This window comes from Onychostruthus taczanowskii, unplaced genomic scaffold, assembly GCF_017590055.1.
Source record: "Onychostruthus taczanowskii isolate IOZ18803 unplaced genomic scaffold, ASM1759005v1 scaffold97, whole genome shotgun sequence".
In the NCBI taxonomy this organism is placed as follows: Eukaryota; Metazoa; Chordata; class Aves; order Passeriformes; family Passeridae; genus Onychostruthus; species Onychostruthus taczanowskii.
The window spans coordinates 2,075,698-2,096,486 of record NW_024507768.1 but is presented as its reverse complement, the minus strand read 5'-3'; the positions used below and the strand labels follow the sequence as shown (position 1 = coordinate 2,096,486).

The following is a 20,789-nucleotide window of genomic DNA, read 5'->3' as shown; positions in this document are numbered from 1 at the left end:
CAGGGACGGGGATAGGGACGGGGACGGGGACAGGGACCTGCGGCTCCACCCGAGGAGGGGCGGCACGGTCGGGGGAAGGAGCGGCGGCAGTGCCCGCTCGCCATCGCCGGAGGCAGCGCACGGAGCGCGGGGGGCTCCCCGCGACCCCCGAGCGCCCCGGGGGCCGTTCCAAGCCGGGCTGAGACCCCCGGGCTGGGGGCTCCGTGCAGGCTCTGAGCGGCCCGGGGGGGCTTCGTGCGGGGGGCCGGGGGTCGCGGAGCAGAGTCAGGGCAGCGGAGCCGGGGCTGCCCGCGGGCACCGGGGAGCGCAGCCCGAGCCCCCCCCCGACGGGAGGCGGGTGCGGGGGTGGGGCCTCCGGTGGCCCCCCCCGTCCCGGGCGGCCCCGGGTCCCCTCCCCGCACGCTGCTGCCGGCGGGACTTCCTGATCCCGCCGCATTGGCCGCAGGTAGCGCAGCTGTGCGGGACGGGGCACGGACAGACGGACAGAGCCCATGCGGACCCTTCGCTGAGCTTCATCCCCCGCCCCCTCCTCCTCCTCCTCGTCTTCCTCCTCCCTCCCTGCCCGGCTCCCTTCCTGCCCGGCACATGTAAAACTTGTGCGTGGGGCTCCGCTCCCGTCCCGCTCCCGGTGCTGCTGGCGGCAGGAGCCGGGCTGGGATCGTCCCCCAGCGGAGCAGAGACCCCTCCGCACGCCCCCCGGAGCGGGGACCCCCCGGCTCCGCTGGCCCATGCTGGATTTCGGCCCGGGAAGGTGACTGCAGGAGGAAGCGGCGCCGCGCCGGGGCAGGGTAACCATGAATGAGATGTCGAGTTTCCTGCACATCGGGGACATCGTCTCCCTGTACGCCGAGGGCTCCGTCAATGGCTTCATCAGCACCTTGGGGTGAGCGAGGGGCTCCCGGGGCCGCCCCACGGTGATTCCGGGATGGACGGGACGGGACGGGACGGGAGAGCTGTGGGAAAAGGAGCCGGGAAGCTCCGGGCGCTCAGCGGGGACGGGGAGAGGAGGCTGTGCTGTCCCCTGGCTCATCCCCCGGCTCGCCCCCGGCTCCAGCTGCTGTCAGGGGCAGGATGTGGCCCTGCAGGGACCCTCAGCCCCGCTTTCCCCTGGCCAGAAGCTGCTTCCCCCCATTCAGGGGCTGGGGAGGATGAAATGGGTTCGAGCAGTGCAGGGGTCAGTGGGATGAGGACGGGGACATGTGAGGTGACAGCTCGGGCAGCCGGGACCCCTCCTGGGCACGGGGTCATTCTGGGAGAGGTGGCACTGCCCTGTCCCCCGGCCCTGGACATGCAGTGGCGGCTCCCGCTGTCCCCCTCGGTGTCGCACACAGCGGGAATCGCTGCAGGGTCACCAAGCCGGGCTGCCCGTGGCCACCAAGTGCTGCCAGGGGCTGGGGGACAGGGCAGTGCCAGCTCCGGGCTGAGGCAACTCCCTGGACGTGGCAGCACGGGCCGGGGGATCTCTGCCCAAGCTGGGGACCTGTCCCGTGTCACTCCCGTGTCCGGCTGGAGCCACCCCTGGGCACAGCCAGGCCAGCGATGCCCCTCTGCTCCCGGCAGGAATGTTTGCCCGGTGGCACAGGGACAGGGTGGGTGACAGGGAGGGCTCCCACAGGGCCGCCCTGGGGCACGGATGGGTTTTTCCTTTTCCACACACTCAGGACCCCAAAGCGTGCCCGCAGCCCCGGGCAGGGGGGACGTGGGGCCGTGCCAGCTCCTGCCCCACGCTGCTGCGTGTAGGAGAGGCTGAGCTCAGGCAGGAATGCTGACTTGGATGGGATTCCTGGGGCAGGAGCTGCCCGGCTCTATAATCTGCGCTGAATGCACTTGCTCCCACATGCCTGTGCCGAAGCAGAGCCGCACATACCTGCGCCCACACGCGTTCCTCACCCACCCCTGGGCACGCGTGGCACTGGGCTGCTGCCCACCGAGGCTCCCTGCACCTGGCTGCCCAGAAATGGGGTGCAGAAGTGCTCAGAATCCCCCTGTGTGCAGCCACAGTGCCGGGCAGCAGGTCCTGCAGGTGCAGCCTGTCTGTGCCTGCCCTTCCTGCATCCCCACGGGTGCTTTTGGAGAGGAGTCCTCGGGGCTGTCCCCGGGCAGGGGATGCTGAGCGCTGGAAATGGGCTCTGCAGGAGGCTCTGCAGGGACCAGCGCTGGTTTTGTCCCCAAACACGTCCCAGTGACTCAGTTAGAAATGTGTGCATTGTTCAGAGCTCTGATCCCTTTGCAGCTCTTGCCCTCACATCCCCTTTTTTGCCAGGTGTTTTTCCAGACTTCCTCAGAAGCAGCAGAAGAGCAGGGCTTGCTTGGGGAGCCTCTTCTCCCCGGCCCAGCACATCCTCTGCTGGGCAGCCCCACTTTCCCAGGCTTCTGCTTCCTGCACGTTCTTTCCCCACCTCCCTCCTAAAATTGTTTTCCCTGGTGCCCTGCGACACGGGAGACCCAACCGCACCTTAAATCACTCCTGCGATAAGGGACCAGGTGACTCACCGGGAGTGCTCCTCCTGCCACAGGGACCTTCCTTAGCTCATTTGCAAGGCAAACAGCTCTGCCGGCCCACGCGGCCGCCCTGCGGAAGCCTTCCTGACATCCTTCCTTGTGGAGGGGCTGCCTCTGGGCTGTGGCATCGCCTGGGGTCTGCAGCGGGGTCATCTCTTTATGGGGTGACACGGAGTGTCCCCAGGTGCTGATCACCAGTGTCACATTAAGGGTGGTTGCTGTGACATCCCCGTGGAGCAGCCCCGGGGGTCTCCGGGGTTTGGGGTGGAGGTGAGGGGAGCCCTGCAGCCCCCACCTGAAGCTTCTCTAATCCCTGAATCTCTCTGTCGGGCACAAACCCTCCCTTTCACCCCCTCTCTGCAGTGGGTGTTTGCTCATGAGCAGGAAAAACATCCCGGGCCGGGTGTGGAGCTCAGGCTGGGCTCGGGGGGAATGCCAAGATACCCAAAGCAGCCCAAACACTCGGGTCAGCCCAAAGCAGTGCCCTGGGAAGGCAGAACCGGGCTCAGGGCTGCTCACAGTGACCCTCGTGGGGCTGGGGCACGGGATGGGCAGATTGGAGTGGCCAGAAGAAGTTTTGGGGATTTGTCCAGGAGGATTTTGTGCTGCCCCATCCCTGCCAGGCTCCTAGAACCCTCCAGGGGCTCAGAACAGGCACTGGCAGAGGGGACGCATGGGTGACAAACCCAGCTGGGTGCCGGGTGGCTGTTTCAGGTGAAATAACACCTGTACCTGTGGTTGCAGGTGGATTTCGGGGTGGAGCAGCTCGGGGAGATGCAGTTGGTTAAAGGGTAACTCCAGCTCCACCGGGTCAGGATGATCCCGTCCCTGCCTGGGGGGAGGAGGAGGAAGAGGAGGAGGAGTCCGAGCCCTCCTGGCACCGGGACAGCACCAAAAAGCTGCATTTTTGTGGCTGCCCCGCTCTCTTTACTCTCTCCTCCCTGCGGCAGTGCCCACCCTGCGGTGACAGAGGGGCTGACCCGGCTCCACGGCCAACAACGAGCTCTCATCACCCTCCTCTTCCTCCTCCTCCTCCTCCTTTTCCTCACCTCAGGGTTTGCTGGGCTTTCTGTTGGGGTTCTCCTGGCTCTGTTGGGGTTTCCCTTCTCCCAGAGCTCCCTGGACCCTGGCATGCCCGAGCCCCCCTTGGCATCCCCTGTGCCACATCTGGGGAGGGTTTCACCCAGCCCAGCGGGCTCCAGCTGGGGGCTGACCCCGGGGAGGGGTCGGCAGGGTCCGACTGCCCCGGATTTTGGACGAGCTCCTTCTCCCCTGACCTCGGGGAAGGCTCTGCCTCGCACGAGGCCAGACGCGCTGGCCCCGGGCCAGGGAATCACTTTGTGCTCGGCTTTTGGAAGCACCAGGAAGCCCCGCTGGAAGCCCCGGGGCTAAGAGCCGGCCAGAAGCTCGCCCGAGCCTTGAGGGGCTCACCAGCGCTGGATCCCTCCCCTCCTGCTCCTGGAGGGGGAATTCGGAATGGCAAAATGACATTCCATGGGCGCATCCCGCCTCCTGCCTCGCTCGGGATCCTCCTCCCGGTGCTTGGACACCGTTTTCCCATTAAAAGGTGCCCTCGCACATCCCCGGGGCTCCTTGGGGAGCTTCCCTGGCCCATCCCACCGCGGGAATGCCGGTTATTAGCGGGAGCGTGTCCCGGCCCCAGCAGCCTCCCAGGTGACTCATGTCCACTCTGTCAGAATCCTTTTTTTTTATTATTTTATTTTCAGCAAATTTTTAACTGAGGAATGTTCGCCCAGAGTATCAGTTTAATAAAAAGAACGCTCCGCGTTCCTGCCCAGCGTGTAATCCTGGGATTAAAGATGCTGAAAGTGCCTTGAGATCGTTAACTAATTAAGACTTCCAGGCTGGCAGGTCACTGTCTCTAATCCTGCCCGGTGGAGCAGGGGCAGCAGGGCCGAGTGAAGGGAGAGGCTCCCGTGCTGTTTTCTTCAGCGCTGAAAATAAACCCGGCAGGTCAGGCACTTCCTCAGAGACCTCCAGCAGTAAGAGTGGAAGGTTTGAGGGTTTAAAGTGCCCAGATGAATGGAGCCTTTCTGCCTCCATGGGCTCTGAAGGGAGCTGGGATGTGCTGAGGGTCAGGGCTTCGCTCCCTGAGCCCCACCCGTGGCTTGGCGTCCTCAGCCCTCGGTGGTTTTTGCTCCCAGGCACATCCCAAGGGTTTGTTCTGCCCTGACCCCCCTCAAAATAACAGAACAGAAACCAAAACTGCCCCCGAGTGACACCAGGGCTGGGCTGGGGCTTTGCATGTCCCCTGTGCTGCTGCAGCTGCTCTGGTTTTTCCTCTTTCCCTTTTTCTCTGCCCTCCCAAGGCTCTGCAACAATCTGGGAACGACCCTGGCTGCTTCCCTGCTGTCACGACCCAAGGAAAAGGTGTTTGGATGGCTCCAAACCCCCTGGTTTGCAAAGCCCAGGCAGCCCTGCCTGGCCACAACTCGTGGGTTTGGGGTTTTGGGGTTTTTCCAACCTTCCAGGTCTTTGCTAATGATTTTGAAGCTCCTGCTGCCACCAGGCAAATCGCTTTTCTCTCTTGGTGTGAAATGCGAGGCTGTTCTCCCCGGCCCCGGGGAGCCGTGAGGAGCACAGGGTGTCAGAGCCCGGTGCCAGCCCACGCCTCCTCACCAAGGACACGGCAGCTCCGGGGTCCCCATCCATCAGCACCGAGGCCAAATTCCTCCCTGCCGAGCGAAAGGAATTCTCTCCTCCTCCTCCTCCCGAGAGCGGCTGGGCTGAGGGAAGGAGGCTGGAGCTGCGGGTGGGATGGATCTGCTCGGGTTTTTCCCTTTGCAGAGCAGCCTGTCCATCCTCTGCGATTTTCGGGTGTTTTTGGGGACACCGAGACTCCCTCGGGGGCGGCGGGGACAGCGCGGGCTCCGCTTTGCCTTCGCCGCCCCTCGCTGCTGTCCCTGCCCTCCTGTCCCGGCGACAGAGCTGTCCCACCATGGATTGTCCCTTCAGGGGAGCACTGCAAGAAGGGGACACGCTTCCCTCTGGCTCTGCCGGGCAGGAGCAGAGTTCCTCCCGCTGCTGCGGCTTCCCGGGGCTGGGGAAAGCGGGCGAGCGGGTGCAGCCTGTCCTGCTGGAGCTCCCAGTTCCCTCCGGTGCCCTCCCAGCACAGGGAGCCCCTCGGGCGATGCTCGCCCCTCTGATCCCCCTGCCGGGCTCTGCTTTGCTGTTCTCCCTAATTCTGAAAGGCGGCGTCCCACGCACCCCAAAATCAGCCCCCAGCACCCCAAGGGCAAGCCTGAGGGATTTTTTGCTCAACGCTGGGAAAACAGAGGTGGGCAGGGAGGAGACACGGAGCCTTGATCTGATGGGCAGAGCCTGCAGCTCTGATCAGATAATAATTAATAACCGGGTTTGGGGGGGCCCTGCCACCTCCATGCACAGCACCTGCACCCTCCGTGTCCCCGTGGGAAGAGTTCCCAGCCAGGGAAGGAGAACTGGTGAATGGAGCTGAACTCCTCCCATTTCTGCTGGATTAAGGGTGCAACAACAGAACTCTGTGTGCAGGGGGGAGAGCTGGGCAGGGCAGAGTCCCCTCTGGCACAGGTCACCCTGCAAAGGGCCTGCAGTGACTGCCGTGAACCTCCTGTGGTCCTTCACTGCTGTACCAGCCCCGTGTGCCCGAGGCAGGGCATGGAAAACACCCAGGGAAGCAGTGGGAACTGAGGGAAGGGAGAGTTCGGCTGCTGAGGAATATTTATGGGTGGGAAACGGGGGAAACAGGAGGTGCAGCTTTGGATTTGTCACTCTGGGCCAGGTGATGGTGGCACAACCACTCTGCCCACTCAGCCCCGCTGCCACCCCGCTGTTCCTGACCCTGCTCCCTCTTTTTGTCCCCCTCAGGCTGGTGGACGATCGGTGCGTGGTGGAGCCAGCAGCTGGAGACCTGGACAACCCCCCCAAAAAATTCCGAGGTGAGGCTGGGGCAGCTCCATCACCCTTGAGCAGCATCGGGGCCAGCCCTGAGCATCCACAGCAGGGACGGGATGGGATGGGATGGGATGGGATGGGATGGGATGGGATCCATGGGATGGGATGGGATGGGATGGGATGGGATGGGATGGCATGGGATGGGATGGGATCCATGGGATGGGATGGGATGGGATGGGATGGGATGGGATGGGATGGGATGGGATGGGATGGGATCCATGGGATGGGATGGGATCCATGGGATGGGATCCATGGGATGGGATGGGATCCATGGGATGGGATCAGGGCACAGCTCTGCCCTGTGCTGCACCCACCTGGGAGTTGCTGCCCCAAGTTCTCAGGGTGCTCCACACTCATGGAAGGGCCCTATCCCGGCAGGATTTGAGTGCCTGGATCACACAGCCAGGGAGTAGAGAGCTGGGAAATGTCCCCAAACCTGTGACTGAGGTGTTGGTTTAGGGCAGCTTCTCCTTTCATCCCCCTGTTGTCATTTTATTTCTTCTTTTAGATAAGACTTTTAAAATATCAGTTCCCCACTCTGCCTTGTGCCTCCACCTTTTTCTCAGGGTGGCTTTAACAGCACCCACCCCCACTGACACCCTCCTTTCCCCCACACCCCAAAATGTCTCAAGACATCAATCCTTCCACTCTCTCAGGATCCCCCCAAGCAGTGACCTGCCTCTCCACAGGAGTTATTACCATCAATTTATTCATGAATCTAATTAACAACCCAACCAGCATCCCGCAGCAGCTCCATCCCCACATTCCACCCAGGTCTGGATGCTCATCATCCACCCCATCCCTCTGCCTGGCCGTGCACGTGGATCCAATCTCTTTTCCAGGCACAAAATTTTTTTTTTTTTTTTTGGGCTCAGCCCTGCTCTCTGCACTCCCTATCAGGATATCCAGCTGTTTGTTTTAATGGCCGGAAAGGTAGAGCTCTCCCTGCTCGATAGCCATCGCCTGCAGCGAGGTGGAAACAACGGGCTGGGGCTGCTCCCTGGCCCGGAGGCTGCAGGGGATTTTCGTGCTCTGTCGCCGTCCCCACATCCTGTGGCCGGACCCTGCCCTATCCTGAACCGCACACGGGTCGTGCCGGGGCTTCCCGCTGGGAAAACGGGACCCTCCCGCCGAGGTCAGCTCCGAAAGGTTCTTTGGAAATGCCAGAACCCACCTGGGAGCTGTTCCTGCCCGGCTCTGCCTCTGACAAACGCTCCACACCTCTCAGTTATTTGCTTTTTTCTTCCTTGTGGTTTCTCCCCCTGCCGAGGCTCTTCCCAGCCCAGCTCAGGCACGGCAGGAAAAGCTGTCACCTTCCCAGGCAAGGGGACAGCGGGACCCTCGGCTGTGCCACTGCTGTCCCTACTTCCCAAAGGAGTCACCTGGAGATTTTACCCTCCAAAGCCTCTCTGGGTGGAAGTTTTGCCCCCAAAGCCACTCCGGGTGGGAGGTTTTGCCCTGCAAGGAGTCACCTGGAGATTTTACCCTCCAAAGCCTCTCTGGGTGGAAGTTTTGCCCCCAAAGCCACTCTGGGTGGGAGGTTTTGTCCTGCAAGTCTCTCTGGATAGAAGGTTTTGTCCTCTAGGTCTCTCTGGATGGGAAGTTTTGCCCCCCAGGTCTCTCTGGTTAGGAGGTTTTGCCCCCCTGACTCTGAGTCCTGGCAGGTCAGCCCCACATCACCCCCCAAGCTGCTCACTCTGGGCACTGCTGGTGCAGGAGCTTCCTTCACCTCCCCTCCTTTCCACCCCAATCCATTGTCAGAAATCTGGCGGAACCAAAGCCTCCAGCTCCCAGCACAAGCTGTGCTGCAGATTTTCTGCCCACAACCCCCGCCGTGCCTCAGTTTCCCTCCTTACAAAGCCGGGCTCAGCACTGAGCCACGCTCTGAACCAGGCCTTGCATTTGCAGCCATTTCAGAGTCGCTGAGCTGGTTTATTTTTTTTTTTTTTAACCTCCCCTTGGCTTCTCCTTCCCACCAGCACCTTTCCCAGCAGCTCCCATTAATGACCCGTCCACGGAGCCCCTGCAGGTGCTGGGGGGAGGCTGCCCCGGCCCCGAGGGCTGCTCGGGCTGCCTGGCACGGGATGTGCCGCTGGCAAACGGGGCTGGGAAACGAGATGTGCAAGCTGGCCCTGCCCCAGCGGCCCCGGCCGGTGAGAACCGCGCTCGGTGCTGCCCCAGCGGCACTCCCAGGTAAATAAATACACGCTCGGGCCCGCCGCCAGCCAGGGAAGGGACTTTTGTTTTTGTTTTTTTTTGTGGTTTTTTTTTTTTTAATTTTATTTTTTATGTCTGAACTTTCTGGGCTGCTATTTCAGGCATAATTAGGGCGATTCAGGCTGCAGAGCCCTTCCTGCCCTCGCCCTGCGCAGCTTCCAGCCCGGGAAGGGGGTTGGGAGATGTGAGGGCCTCGTTGTCTCCAGACATCTGCTCTCCTGCTTCAGCTCCCGAAGCCTGGCCCTGGATGTCGGCACTTCCCGCCCACCATCCTGGGGGAAAACAGGCGAATGGGGGCAATCTGCAGTGCAGGGAAGGAGCTGGGATGCATCTTGTGCATCCTTCAGGGTCTTGAAATAGAGCTGCTGACGCCGAGGTTTCGGGAGCGGGTGCTCGCAGCCTCCAGGGCTGCTGATCCAGGTCACGGAGGGATGGGCATGTGTGCCCCGGTGGCACGGCCACCACAGGCTCCTTCCACAGCTTCCGCAGGCTCAGGGTGTCCCGTGGGTGACAAGGGACGTGGAGGTGGCTGCTGGTGTCCCAGCCTCCCTCCCGGATCCCTCCTGCCGGGATCCTCTCCTCCTTTGGTGCAGCTGGGCTCCATCAGAGCTCCTTCTCCCCCCTGAAGCTTTCCTTCCCGACCAGCACAGCCATTTCCGATGGGAACACTTCTAATCACGAGTCCAAGAAGTGCAGTAATTCCTGGACTCATTATTTATCCTGATTTAAAGCCGACCCAGCGGCCAGCACACGCTGACGTGACCTCCACCAGTCCCCCCCGTGCTCCCTCGCTCACGGGGGGACCATCGTCCATTCCAGGAGTGTCCCTGCCCCTCGGTGACATTGGCCCTGCTGGGGACCCTGCTGCAGCCTCACCAGGCTCTGCTCTGTTCCCAGATTGCCTCTTCAAAGTGTGTCCCATGAACCGCTACTCTGCCCAGAAGCAGTACTGGAAGGCCAAGCAAACCAAGCAGGACAAGGACAAGATCGCCGACGTGGTGCTGCTGCAGAAGCTCCAGGTGAGCAGCAGCGAGGAGCCCAGAGCTGGCAGTGCCCACGAGCTGGCTGGGCGATGGCATCCAGGCCTCTGGTGACGCTGGTTTGGGATGAGAAGGGATTTCCAGCTGTGCTCTCCCCCTTGTCCCCTGCCCAGCCATTGCTGTGTCACCCTCCCGATGCTTCTTGTGCAGAGGTGATGTGGCAGAGGAGCTCTGTGAGCACAGCCCTGCACTCTGGGGCACCCCAGGGCACCCCAGGACACCCCAGGGCACTCCAGGACATCCCTCAGCACCCCAGGGCACCCCTCAGCACCTCAGGGCACCCTTCGGAACCCCAGGACAGTCCTCAACACCCCAGAGCACACTTCAGGACACCCAGCACATTTCAGGACACCCAGGGCATCTTGGAGCACCCTTCAGCACCTCAGGGCACCCCTAAGCATCTCAGGGCATCCCAGAGCACTCCAGGACACCCCTCAGTACCCCAGGGCACCCTTCAGCACTCCAGGGCACCCTTCAGGACCCCAGGACACCCCAGAGCACTCCAGGACACCCCTAAGCATCTCAGGACTTTCCAGAGCACTCCAGGTCCTCAACACCCCAGAGCACACTTCAGCATTTCAGGACACCCAGGGCACCCTGGAGCACCTTTCAGTACCTCAGGACACCCCAGGGCACTCCAGGACACCCCTCAGCACCTCAGGACATCCCAGAGCACCCCAGGACACCCTTTGGCACCTCAAGACACCCTTCAGCACCCCAGGACACCCTTTGGCACCTCAGGACACCCCTCAGTACCCCTGGACACCCCTCAGTACCCCGGGACACTCATGCAGGAGGGAGCCCTGCTTCCAGGACGTGCTCCAGAGGGCTGGGGAAGGGAAAGGCTCCCGTTGGCTTCCCCCAGCTTTGGCCAGGGCCCACATCAAACATTGCACAACGGCCTCAGGCAGCTGGCGAGGCCCCGCCGATGATTCATAAAACCGAGGCTGGGGAGAGATTTCACTAAATCATCTCATCGGGCCTCCAGCCCAGCCCCAGCCCCGCCATCCCCAGCTCTGCCTCGGGCAGGGGGGGCTGAGCAGTGCCAGGACGGGCTGTCCTGCCCTGGAGGTGCCAGGGCAGGGTCGGTGCCTGCTCTGTGCCCAGCCCTGCGTGGTCAGTGGCACGCAGAGCCCCCGTTTTCCTGCTCCCCTTGTAACGTCACCGCTGTCCTGGCCACGAGCGGCCCCAGAGGCTCATTTCTGAGCCTGATTGATTGCACCTTGGTTAGGGCTTGTCTTAAAGAGATTCTGCCATTTCCTGGCTCCTTTCTGCTGCTCCTGGTGTTTCCCTTCGTGGCCGGAGCTCAGCCCAGCCCAGCCGAGCTCTGCAGGCACCGGGCTGCAGCCTGCCCCTCATCAGGGAGGCTGAGGAACAGGCTGAGAACATGCCCCAGCCCACGGAGATGATTTCCTGAGGTGGGAGCAGCCGGGTCTGGGCTGGGGGAGCCCTGCCTGCAGTGCCCGTGCCCCTCACTGCTGTGCTTCAGTGGGTTTAAACTCTGTTTTCTTGGCCCAAATCAGCTCAGACAGGTTGGGGGCCTTTCCAGCCCTTCTGCTGATGTCCCCAGTCCTCCCCGATCCCCTGTGGGCATCCCTGACACCCCATCCCTGGGCTTGGGGACAGTGTGGGAACATCAGCCCCGGGAACTCGAGTGCTTGGGGCAGCCAGCTGGCACTACCAGCCCCCCTGGCTGCTGGCTCGGAGCTGGAGGGAGATTTAGGATATTTGAGGTGCTGGATCTCCCATCAGAGCCGTGTTGCTCCCTGGGGTTGTTGTTAAACTCCCAGAGCAGCATCAGTGCAGGATTTCTTGGGGCGGGTTTGTTCTCCTGATGGCAGCAGCCACCACTGCGGTGAGGGTGACCCCAGGTGGCACCCAGAGCTCTGTGGGCATGGAGGGGTCACCCTGGGTGGCACCCAGAGCTCTGTGGGGACAGGTACCAGGCACATTCAGAGCCCTCACCCTCATTCAGTGCCCTCACAGGTCTGTGGGGACAGGTACCAGGCACATTCAGAGCCCTCAGCTCCTTGAGCACTCAGGACCTGCGGCCCCATCCTCCCTCCCAGTGCCAAGCTGTGATTCCAGATATTTCCCAATTCCTCTGCCCTCAGGTGAAAGGGGTGGGAGAAAGATGGGAAAGGGCAGAGGCTCTCCCAGCTCCATCCCTCGCTGTTTCCCATCTTCCCATCTCAGTTTTGGGGGATGCCTGGGCTGGAGCTGCCCGGGCCGTGCCCAGCCTGGCGCCGGAGCTGTCGGCGCTCCCTCGCCATTCCCAGATTGGCTGTGGGAGCAAGTTCCTGCCTCGCTCCTCGGGATGTTGACACATCCCGTCACTGCTCCGACTGCCAGAGCCAGCGAGTGGAAAATCTCTGTGGTTTTGGAGAGGGGCTGCTGAGCCTTCCCTCCTGGGGACACCTCCTGCAGCAGCAGGTCCAGGCCTGCTCCATCTCTGGGCACGGAACCCTGGCACGCCGCCTTTGGCTGCTTGGCTTTGGTGCTGCCAACAGCCCCCAGTGCCCACGTCCCCTAATTTGGGTGTTTGACCCCCCATCCCCAGCCAGAGCCCAGCACCCTTGTTCGGTGTTACCCCAAAGCCTGCTGTCCCAGGGGAATTTTGGTGCCATTTTGTCCCTGTCCTAGTTTTTAAAGTCGTCAATTTAGAGCCCTCATGGACTTCCTAGAGCTGCTCAAGGCCACACCTTGGCCCTGGGCTGAGCTCTTGGATGTTCCCTGCTGTGGCCCTGGGGGACAGAGGGGTGCTGACCCTGATCCCAGCCCGTCCCACCCTTCCCAAAGCCAAGGCTGTGAGTGACCCTGCTGGGATTTGCTCCTGGGGAGGGAGGAGGCTGCTGCTCCAGCCTCCGCTCTTCTCCCTTTGGAGCAGCATGCGGCCCAGATGGAGCAGAAGCAGAACGAGACGGAGAACAAGAAGGTGCACGGGGACGTGGTGAAGTACGGGAGCGTCATCCAGGTATGGAGGCAGCACGGGTCCAACACGGGTCCAAGACGGGTCCAACATGGGTCCAACATGGGTCCAGTGCTAGTCCAACATGAAAGCAGAACGAGACGGAGAACAAGAAGGTGCACGGGGACGTGGTGAAGTACGGGAGCGTCATCCAGGTATGGAGGCAGCCCACATCCAGCATGGGTCCAGCACGGGTCCAACATGTATCCAATGCTAGTCCAGCATGGGTCCAGCACAGACGCAGCACACATCCAGCATGGGTCCAGCACGGGTCCAACACTGGTCCAACACGGATCCAGCATGGGTCCAACAGGGATCCAGCATGAATCCAGCACGGATCCAGCACGGGTCCAGCATGGCTCCAGCATGGGTTCAGCACACATCCAGCATGGGTCCAACATGGATCCAGCATGGATACAACACTGGTCCAGCATGGATCCAGCATGGCTCCAGCATGGGTTCAGCACACATCCAGCATGGGTCCAGAGTGGATCCAGCACAGATCCAGCACAGGTCCAGCACAGGTCCAACATTGATTCAACACAGATCCAGCACAGATCCAACATGAATCCAACAGGGATCCAGCATGGATCCAGCTCAGATCCAGCATGGGTCCAGCGTGGATCCAGCACACATCCAGCACGGATCCAGCACAGATCATCTCTCCCACCCTTGTCTCCCCCAGCTGCTGCACATGAAGAGCAACAAGTACCTGACGGTGAACAAGCGGCTGCCGGCGCTGCTGGAGAAAAACGCCATGCGGGTGACCCTGGATGCCACCGGCAACGAGGGCTCCTGGCTCTTCATCCAGCCCTTCTGGAAGCTCAGGAGCAACGGGGACAACGTGAGCGGGGGTCCCAGCAGTCCCTGAAGGGGTGTGCAGAGAGCTCCACACCTGGGCTCGTCTCCACCCCGAGGTCTCATCCTCGCTGCCCTTTTCCCATTTTGCTCCCCAGGTAGTCGTGGGAGACAAAGTCATCCTGAACCCCGTGAACGCCGGGCAGCCACTGCACGCCAGCAACTACGAGCTGGCTGACAATGCTGGCTGCAAGGAGGTACAGGAGGGGCTGGGGGTTTTTTTCCTTATTTTTCCTTTTTTTTTCCCTTTGTCCTGAGGTCGTGACCGCGCTCTCTTGCTCTGTAGGTGAACTCGGTCAATTGTAACACCAGCTGGAAAATCAACCTGTTCATGCAGTTCTGCGACCACATGGAGGAAGTGCTGAAGGGGGTAAGGAAGGAGGTTTGGCTGCATGGACCCGACAGGCTCTGGGGGCCAGGACGTGTGAGCAGCCACCTGGCTCTGTGACAAGGGCACAAAAGAGCTCCTGCCTTGAGGGCTGTAATTCCTGCTTGAATTCATCACCTGGAGAACCGCACAGTGAGGCGGAGTGAGATATTTTAGGATCTGCTGGCAGCAGAGAGCCAAGGGCACAAATTACCGACCTCAGGGTGTTAAATTGACTTTTGGGGACAACCCCACGCAGTGCCAGCAGTGACTGCTTGTGTGGGGACAATTCCAGCTGCTCAGCCGTGCAGCAGGGTGGCTGTTGCCTGGGAAAGGAACTTTCCCTGCTGAGCCATTGTTCGGGGCTGAGGTCCTCCAGGAAGCAGCTGGATGGATGTGGATTGTTAGGATCTTACAGCCCTTCATCCCCAGGCACTGTGCTTATCCCAGCTTCCCACATCCTCCTTCCCGGGGTGTTAATGCCTTAAACATGTCCAGGAGTGGAACCTCTGCCTGCTCCAGGGCTGGAAAGTGATGGATTCATATCCATTTATCCCCTGGGGGTAGAAGCAGAGGGTCACTGCATGGATAAAGGGAGTGATGGCAATGCAGGTTGCCTGTGCCCCATCCCCTGGGCTCAGAGGAGCATTTGAGCTGCCTGGGGGAGGTTTCAGCAGAGCTCCAGGGAAGAGGTGACGGTGCCCTGTGGTCCCCAGGGTCCCACCATCCTGCCATGCAGGTGGGAGCTGTGTCCAGGAGGAATCCTGTCCCCTTTGCAGCATGAGGGGTCACAAGAGGAGATGCATTGCAGGAGAGTCATGGAGAAATTTCTCCACTCACTGAGTGGTGAAAGATGGGAACAGGCTCCCCAGGACAGTCACCTTCCCTGGGAGCCTTCCAAAATGAGTAAACCAACACTTCAAGATACAGTTTGGTGGGCATGGTGGTGAAAGATTGGATTTAATGATCTTGGAGGTATTTTCCAACCTGAAAGACTCCAGGATTCTTTGACCCAGACCCTCACCCCCGTGTCCTGGTGCAGGGGGATGTGGTGAGGCTGTTCCACGCCGAGCAGGAGAAGTTCCTCACCTGTGATGAGTACAAGGGCAAGCTGCACGTCTTCCTCCGCACCACCCTGCGCCAGTCGGCCACCTCGGCCACCAGCTCCAACGCCCTGTGGGAGGTGGAGGTGAGCAGGGAGGGTACGCAGGGGGTCTTTGGAGCTGTCCCAGTCCCTGCTGCGCTGTGGCTGAGCTCTCCCCTGCCTCTCCCAGGTGGTTCACCACGACCCGTGCCGAGGGGGAGCCGGGCACTGGAATGGCTTGTACCGCTTCAAGCACCTCGCCACGGGCAACTACCTGGCAGCGGAGGTAAGGGGGTGGCAGAGGGGTGCAGGAACGTGCCCTGGGACTGTGGCACCCCTTGCAAAGGCAGTGCCCACCTCGGGCAGGGAGTGATGCCCAGCGTTTCCTCTGGTCCTCTCTGGTTTGCTCTGGGAGCCCCAGTGACTCCTCCTTGCTGGCAGGAGGTGTTGGCACCTGACCATCAGCATCATTTACCTGGTTTAGAACCAAAGTTTTCTCCCTGAAATCCCCCAGTGGAGGGGTTTACTTGCTCAGGTGGCTGGGTTTGGTTCCTTTTCTGGCCCAGGGAGGTGGCTGGGGCATTTCTGTGCTCACCCCATGCCAAGGGACCGACTGGCACAGCCCGGTGCGTTGGAAGTGGGACATGGCTGTTCTTGCCTGGCAGAGGGTGGGGGCAGAATCTGGGTCTGGAGGCACCATCTGCCAGGTTTTTCTGCTCCCTTTTAAGGCCGGCTCAAGGCCTCCTGATAGAGGCATGATGGCTGCACTTGGATACTGGGGTGTGTCTGGCACTGCCAGCACCGAGGGCTGTGCTCTGCTGCCAGGGCAGCAGGGACATCCTGGGGATGCTCCCAAACTCCCAGGACCCCTCCATCACTGCAGGATGGAAACCAGCAAACACTGGGGCTCTGAAATGGGTTCCTCAAACCCAAAGACACTCTGTTAACACTTGAAGACAAAAGATCTCAGACTGAGCCCATCCTGGGCTGGTGCTGCTCACTGGGAGCTCAGCCTGGAGCCTCCAGGGAGTTCTTGCTGCCACACAGAGCCGTGGTCTGCTCCTCTGGGCTCCCCCATCCTCCTCCCAGGGCTGGGACACCGTGCACTGGGCGCAGGCCACATCCTCCAGCCCCACCTGGGCAGATTTTCCCTCTGATGAGTTCAGGGAAGGCAGGAATAGGGATCACACACCGTCCCCAGGGGTTTGGAGGGACCGAGCAGGAGGACTGACAGCTGCTTTTCATCTCCCTCTTTAACTTTTCAGGAAAACCCAAGTTATAAAGGAGACGTGGCTGAGCCCAAAGCAGCGCCCACGGTGAGCAGAACCGCTGCTGCCGCTGCCCCAATCACGCCAGCTCTCAGCCAGGGCCTGAAAGCAGGGAAATGCCCCAAAACAGAGCCCTCTGAGGGGACCACAGCCGAGTTTGTCCCACTGTGCCAGCCCAGCAACCCCTGCCCTGCACTTAGAGCAGTGTGAGAGGGCCCTGCCAAAACCTCTCAGAGGGGTCCCAGTGCATGTTGGCTCCCCAGGCCACAGGGAAACGCTTGGGAGATGGGGGAGCCGGATGTTCAGGGGGGTTTTTCTGTGCTGTTGGTGAGGTTTGGATCAGGTGGGGCCTCGTAGCTCAGGTGCATCCACGCCGCTTGTGCTCCGCTCGTGCGAGGCTCAGCCCCAGCAAAGCTTCTGCTGCATTCCCCCGATGCCGTGGGGGGCAGGGGACCCCCGAGCCGGGCTCAGAGACCCCCTCCCCACCGTGCAGGGGGGCAGCAGCCGTGCCAGCCGCAGGAACACGGGGGAGAAGATCAAGTACAGGCTGGTGGCCGTGCCCCACGGCAACGACATCGCCTCCCTCTTCGAGCTGGACCCCACCACGCTGCAGAAGACGGATTCCTTCGTCCCACGGTACGGCAGCGGGCTCGGGGTGAGGGAGGAGGCTGAGTGCTGAGGGAAGGGCAGCGCTGGTGTGGTCACTCAGCAGGACATTGTGCTGTTGGCAGGAACTCCTATGTGAGGCTGCGCCACCTCTGCACCAACACCTGGATCCAGAGCACCAACGTGCCCATCGACATCGATGAGGAGAGGCCCATCCGCCTCATGGTACGGCCCTGCTCCCTCCTCCCTCCCTGGCCTTGTTCCCTGTTCCCTGAGAGCTCTTAGGCTGCTCCTTCCCTCCCAGGGATAAAACACCCGGGATGATCCAAAGGGGTGGGTGGGCACCAGCCTAGAGCCCACCCCAGTCAGCCAGAGCCCACCCCAGCCCCTCTGATGGGGACAAACTGGGACACTGATGTCAGCAGGGGTGGTGGCAGATGGTGGGGACACGCCCGGCATGGCCCTGTCTGTGTGATGCTGCTTCTCTGTTGCTTCCCAGCTGGGCACGTGCCCCACCAAAGAGGACAAAGAAGCTTTTGCCATCGTCTCCGTGCCCGTGTCCGAGATCCGGGACCTGGACTTTGCCAATGACGCCAGCTCCATGCTGGCCAACGTGGTGGAGAAGATGAACGAGGGTTTCCTCAGCCAGAACGACCGGAGGTAAAAGGTCCCTGGGAGATGGGGCTGTGCTGGGCTCCTCCAAGGGCTCTCCAGCAGGACAGGGCCCCTGCCTGGTGCTGGTGCCAGCACTGCCCTTGCTTCCCTGCCCACAGCCCCAATCCTGCTTGTCCCAGAAGCCTGGCGAGGAAACCAGATAACGGCACAGCCCCGCTCTGGCCCCTCCTAGAAAAATATCCTAGAAAAATATCCCAGAAAAATATCCTAGAAAAATATCTGAGGGGCTGGGAGATGGCCCCACAATAGGGGCAGCCGCCTTAGTCACTGTATTATTTTTAGGTGGGTGGGTTCTTGGTGCTTCCTGAGCAAACACAGATCCCTGTGGGACAGAGCGAGCGGCTTCCGCCCTGCCAGCCTGGCCCTCGGGGGTGACCACAGGGGCAGAGGCGTTAAATGCAGAATCCCTGGTGTAAGCCACAAGCAAAGCCCCCCTGACATTCACCCTGGCATGTATAGGAACCATATGGGCTGCAGATCCAGCCACTGACCTCTTCAGGGAGTGCAGGATCAGCCAGCTGCTCCCCTGGCAGGTTTCTCAGGCTCTTTGGTCCCTGAAACCCACCAGCATCACTGCAGGGACCTGAGTCTGGGCAGGTGAGCAGCCCCCAGCCCACTCACCCCGTGTCCCTTTGCAGGTTTGTGATCCAGCTGCTGGAGGACTTGGTGTTTTTTGTCAGTGATGTCCCCAACAATGGCCAGAACGTGCTGGACATCGTGGTGACCAAGCCCAACCGGGAGCGGCAGAAGCTGATGCGGGAGCAGAACATCCTGAAGCAGGTGGGGGGCCCTGGGGCCCTGCATCCCAGCAAGGCTGGGACATCTATGGAGATGTCCTGTCCTGCTCAGGGCCACTCTGGGGGCCAGAGGGATGGAAGACACCACGGGGGAGGGTCTGGCCTCCAGCTCATGCCATGGTGCCCAGCCACGCACAGGGGGCTGGTGTGGAGCAGGACGCAGCCTGATCTCTGCTTTTGGGCAGATCTTTGGGATCCTGAAGGCCCCTTTCAAGGACAAGGGCGGGGAAGGGCCCCTGGTGAGGCTGGAAGAGCTGTCGGACCAGAAGAACGCTCCCTACCAATACATGTTCCGCCTGTGCTACCGCGTGCTCCGGCATTCCCAGGAGGATTACCGCAAGAACCAGGTGCTGGGGGGCGACTGGGGGGTGACTCCCCCTCCCCGTGGAGCCTCGGGGGGGCAGGGGGACATGGCTCACAGCCCCTCTGCGCCCGCTGCAGGAGCACATCGCCAAGCAGTTCGGAATGATGCAGTCCCAGATCGGCTACGACATCCTGGCCGAGGACACCATCACGGCCCTGCTGCACAACAACCGCAAGCTGCTGGAGAAGCACATCACCAAGACCGAGGTGGAGACCTTCGTCAGCCTGGTGCGCAAGAACCGCGAGCCACGGTGCGTGGGGGGCTCCGCGGGGTGAGAGGGGAACGGGAGCCGCGGGGAGCCCCCCTCTCATGGCAGAGCCGCCTCTCCCCCGGCAGGTTTTTGGATTATCTCTCGGATCTCTGCGTGTCCAACCACATCGCCATCCCCGTCACGCAGGAGCTGATCTGCAAGTGCGTGCTGGACTCGAAGAACAGCGACATCCTCATCAAAACTGAGTGAGTGGTTGAGGGAGAGGGTTTCACGTCAGGGGTGTGTCGTGGGCTGGTTGTCAGGCACCCACCAAAGCCTCTCACTCTGCAGCTGGACAGAGGAGAGAAAAATTACTGAAGGGTTCAGTGGTTGGGATAAGAATCAGGAGAAATTTCTCATCAAATAAAATCACAGGCAAAACAGGCTCTAGTTAGGGGTATGAATTAAGTTTATTCTTAACTAAATCGGAGCAGGATAATGAGAAGTTAAATAAAACCCTTACACCTTCTCCCCACCCTACAAGAAACCCACCACAGGATGGGCCTGGTCCCACTGAAGCTCCTTCACCTCTTGAGGTGCAGCCCCTCCATCCATGGGAGCATCTCCCGATTTCCCCTTTCCTGTCCCAGGCTGAGGCCAGTGAAGGAGATGTCCCAGACCCACGAGTACCTGAGCATCGAGTACTCGGAGGAGGAGGTCTGGCTCACCTGGACGGACAAGAACAACGACCACCACGAGAAAAGCATCCGGCAGCTGGCACAGGAGGCCCGGGCTGGCAATGCCCATGATGAAAACGTCCTCAGCTACTACAGGTGATGCTCCTGTGGCACCTCCTCTCCAGGTGAGGCTGTGAGGGATGCACGGCCTCACTCCCTCTCCCCCTCACCCCTGGGCAGGTACCAGCTGAAGCTCTTTGCCCGCATGTGCCTGGACCGCCAGTACCTGGCCATCAAGGAGATCTCCCAGCAGCTGGGGGTGGACCTGATCTTCCTGTGCATGGCAGATGAGATGCTGCCCTTCGACCTGCGCGCCTCCTTCTGCCACCTCATGCTGCACGTGCACGTGGACAGGGACCCCCAGGAGCTGGTGATGCCCGTGAAGTTTGCACGGCTCTGGACGGAGATCCCCACAGCCATCACCATCAAAGAGTGAGACACGCCAGGGCTTGGGATGGCTCTGAGGGACAGGGCAGGACAGGGGGTGGCAGATGCTGTGGAAGGGAGTTTGTGGAGTGAGCTGGGTGGGTTTGAGCCCTCAGAAGGAAGTGGGCTCCATCTGTCACAGCATCACTGCTGGTCGTGGTGGCTCAGGCACCACCTGGACAGCGCTCCTGGGTGTGAGGACACCCACTGTCACCAGCGCTCCTGGGTGTGAGGACACCCGCTGTCCCCAGCTCACCCCCATGTGTCCCCTTGCAGTTACGACTCCAACCTCAACGTCTCCCGTGATGACAAGAAGAACAAGTTTGCCAGCACCATGGAGTTCGTGGAGGACTATCTCAACAACGTGGTGAGCGAGGCCGTGCCCTTCGCCAACGAGGAGAAGAACAAGCTCACCTTCGAGGTGCGGCACCTTGCAGGGCGTGACACAGTCTGGCTGCCGCTGACCCCTGCAATGTCCCTGTCCCCCACCGTGGATTCTCCTGCTCAGCCCTGAGCAGGGCGAGGTCTAGAGCTGCCTTGTCCTTCCCCAGGTCGTCAGCCTTGCCCACAACCTCATCTACTTCGGCTTCTACAGCTTCAGCGAGCTGCTGCGCCTGACACGGACCCTGCTGGGCATCATCGACTGCGTCCAGAACCCTCAGCTGATGATGCAGGCTGTCTACAATGACGAAGTGACAGGTGAGTCCCTGTTCATGGCCGGGAGGTGTTTTCCATG

General features: G+C 61.1%; 1 protein-coding gene across 1 annotated transcript in view; it reads left to right on the top strand.

Annotated features, from left to right (window-relative positions):
* Positions 1–435: 435 nt before the first annotated feature.
* Positions 436–20,789, top strand: part of ITPR3 (inositol 1,4,5-trisphosphate receptor type 3) — a 39,205-nt gene continuing 18,851 nt past the window's right edge. Inside the window, exons 1-21 of the mRNA XM_041426999.1 lie at positions 436–883; positions 6,370–6,440; positions 9,571–9,692; positions 12,601–12,687; positions 13,367–13,525; positions 13,638–13,736; positions 13,826–13,909; positions 14,949–15,095; positions 15,181–15,276; positions 16,256–16,306; positions 16,752–16,894; positions 16,990–17,089; positions 17,364–17,524; positions 18,178–18,319; positions 18,522–18,683; positions 18,778–18,950; positions 19,037–19,156; positions 19,541–19,723; positions 19,808–20,059; positions 20,330–20,474; positions 20,605–20,752. Coding sequence (XP_041282933.1) covers positions 795–883; positions 6,370–6,440; positions 9,571–9,692; positions 12,601–12,687; positions 13,367–13,525; positions 13,638–13,736; positions 13,826–13,909; positions 14,949–15,095; positions 15,181–15,276; positions 16,256–16,306; positions 16,752–16,894; positions 16,990–17,089; positions 17,364–17,524; positions 18,178–18,319; positions 18,522–18,683; positions 18,778–18,950; positions 19,037–19,156; positions 19,541–19,723; positions 19,808–20,059; positions 20,330–20,474; positions 20,605–20,752 — 2,734 coding nt within the window. The 5' untranslated portion in view covers positions 436–794. The remainder of the gene's footprint in view (positions 884–6,369; positions 6,441–9,570; positions 9,693–12,600; positions 12,688–13,366; positions 13,526–13,637; positions 13,737–13,825; positions 13,910–14,948; positions 15,096–15,180; positions 15,277–16,255; positions 16,307–16,751; positions 16,895–16,989; positions 17,090–17,363; positions 17,525–18,177; positions 18,320–18,521; positions 18,684–18,777; positions 18,951–19,036; positions 19,157–19,540; positions 19,724–19,807; positions 20,060–20,329; positions 20,475–20,604; positions 20,753–20,789) is intronic.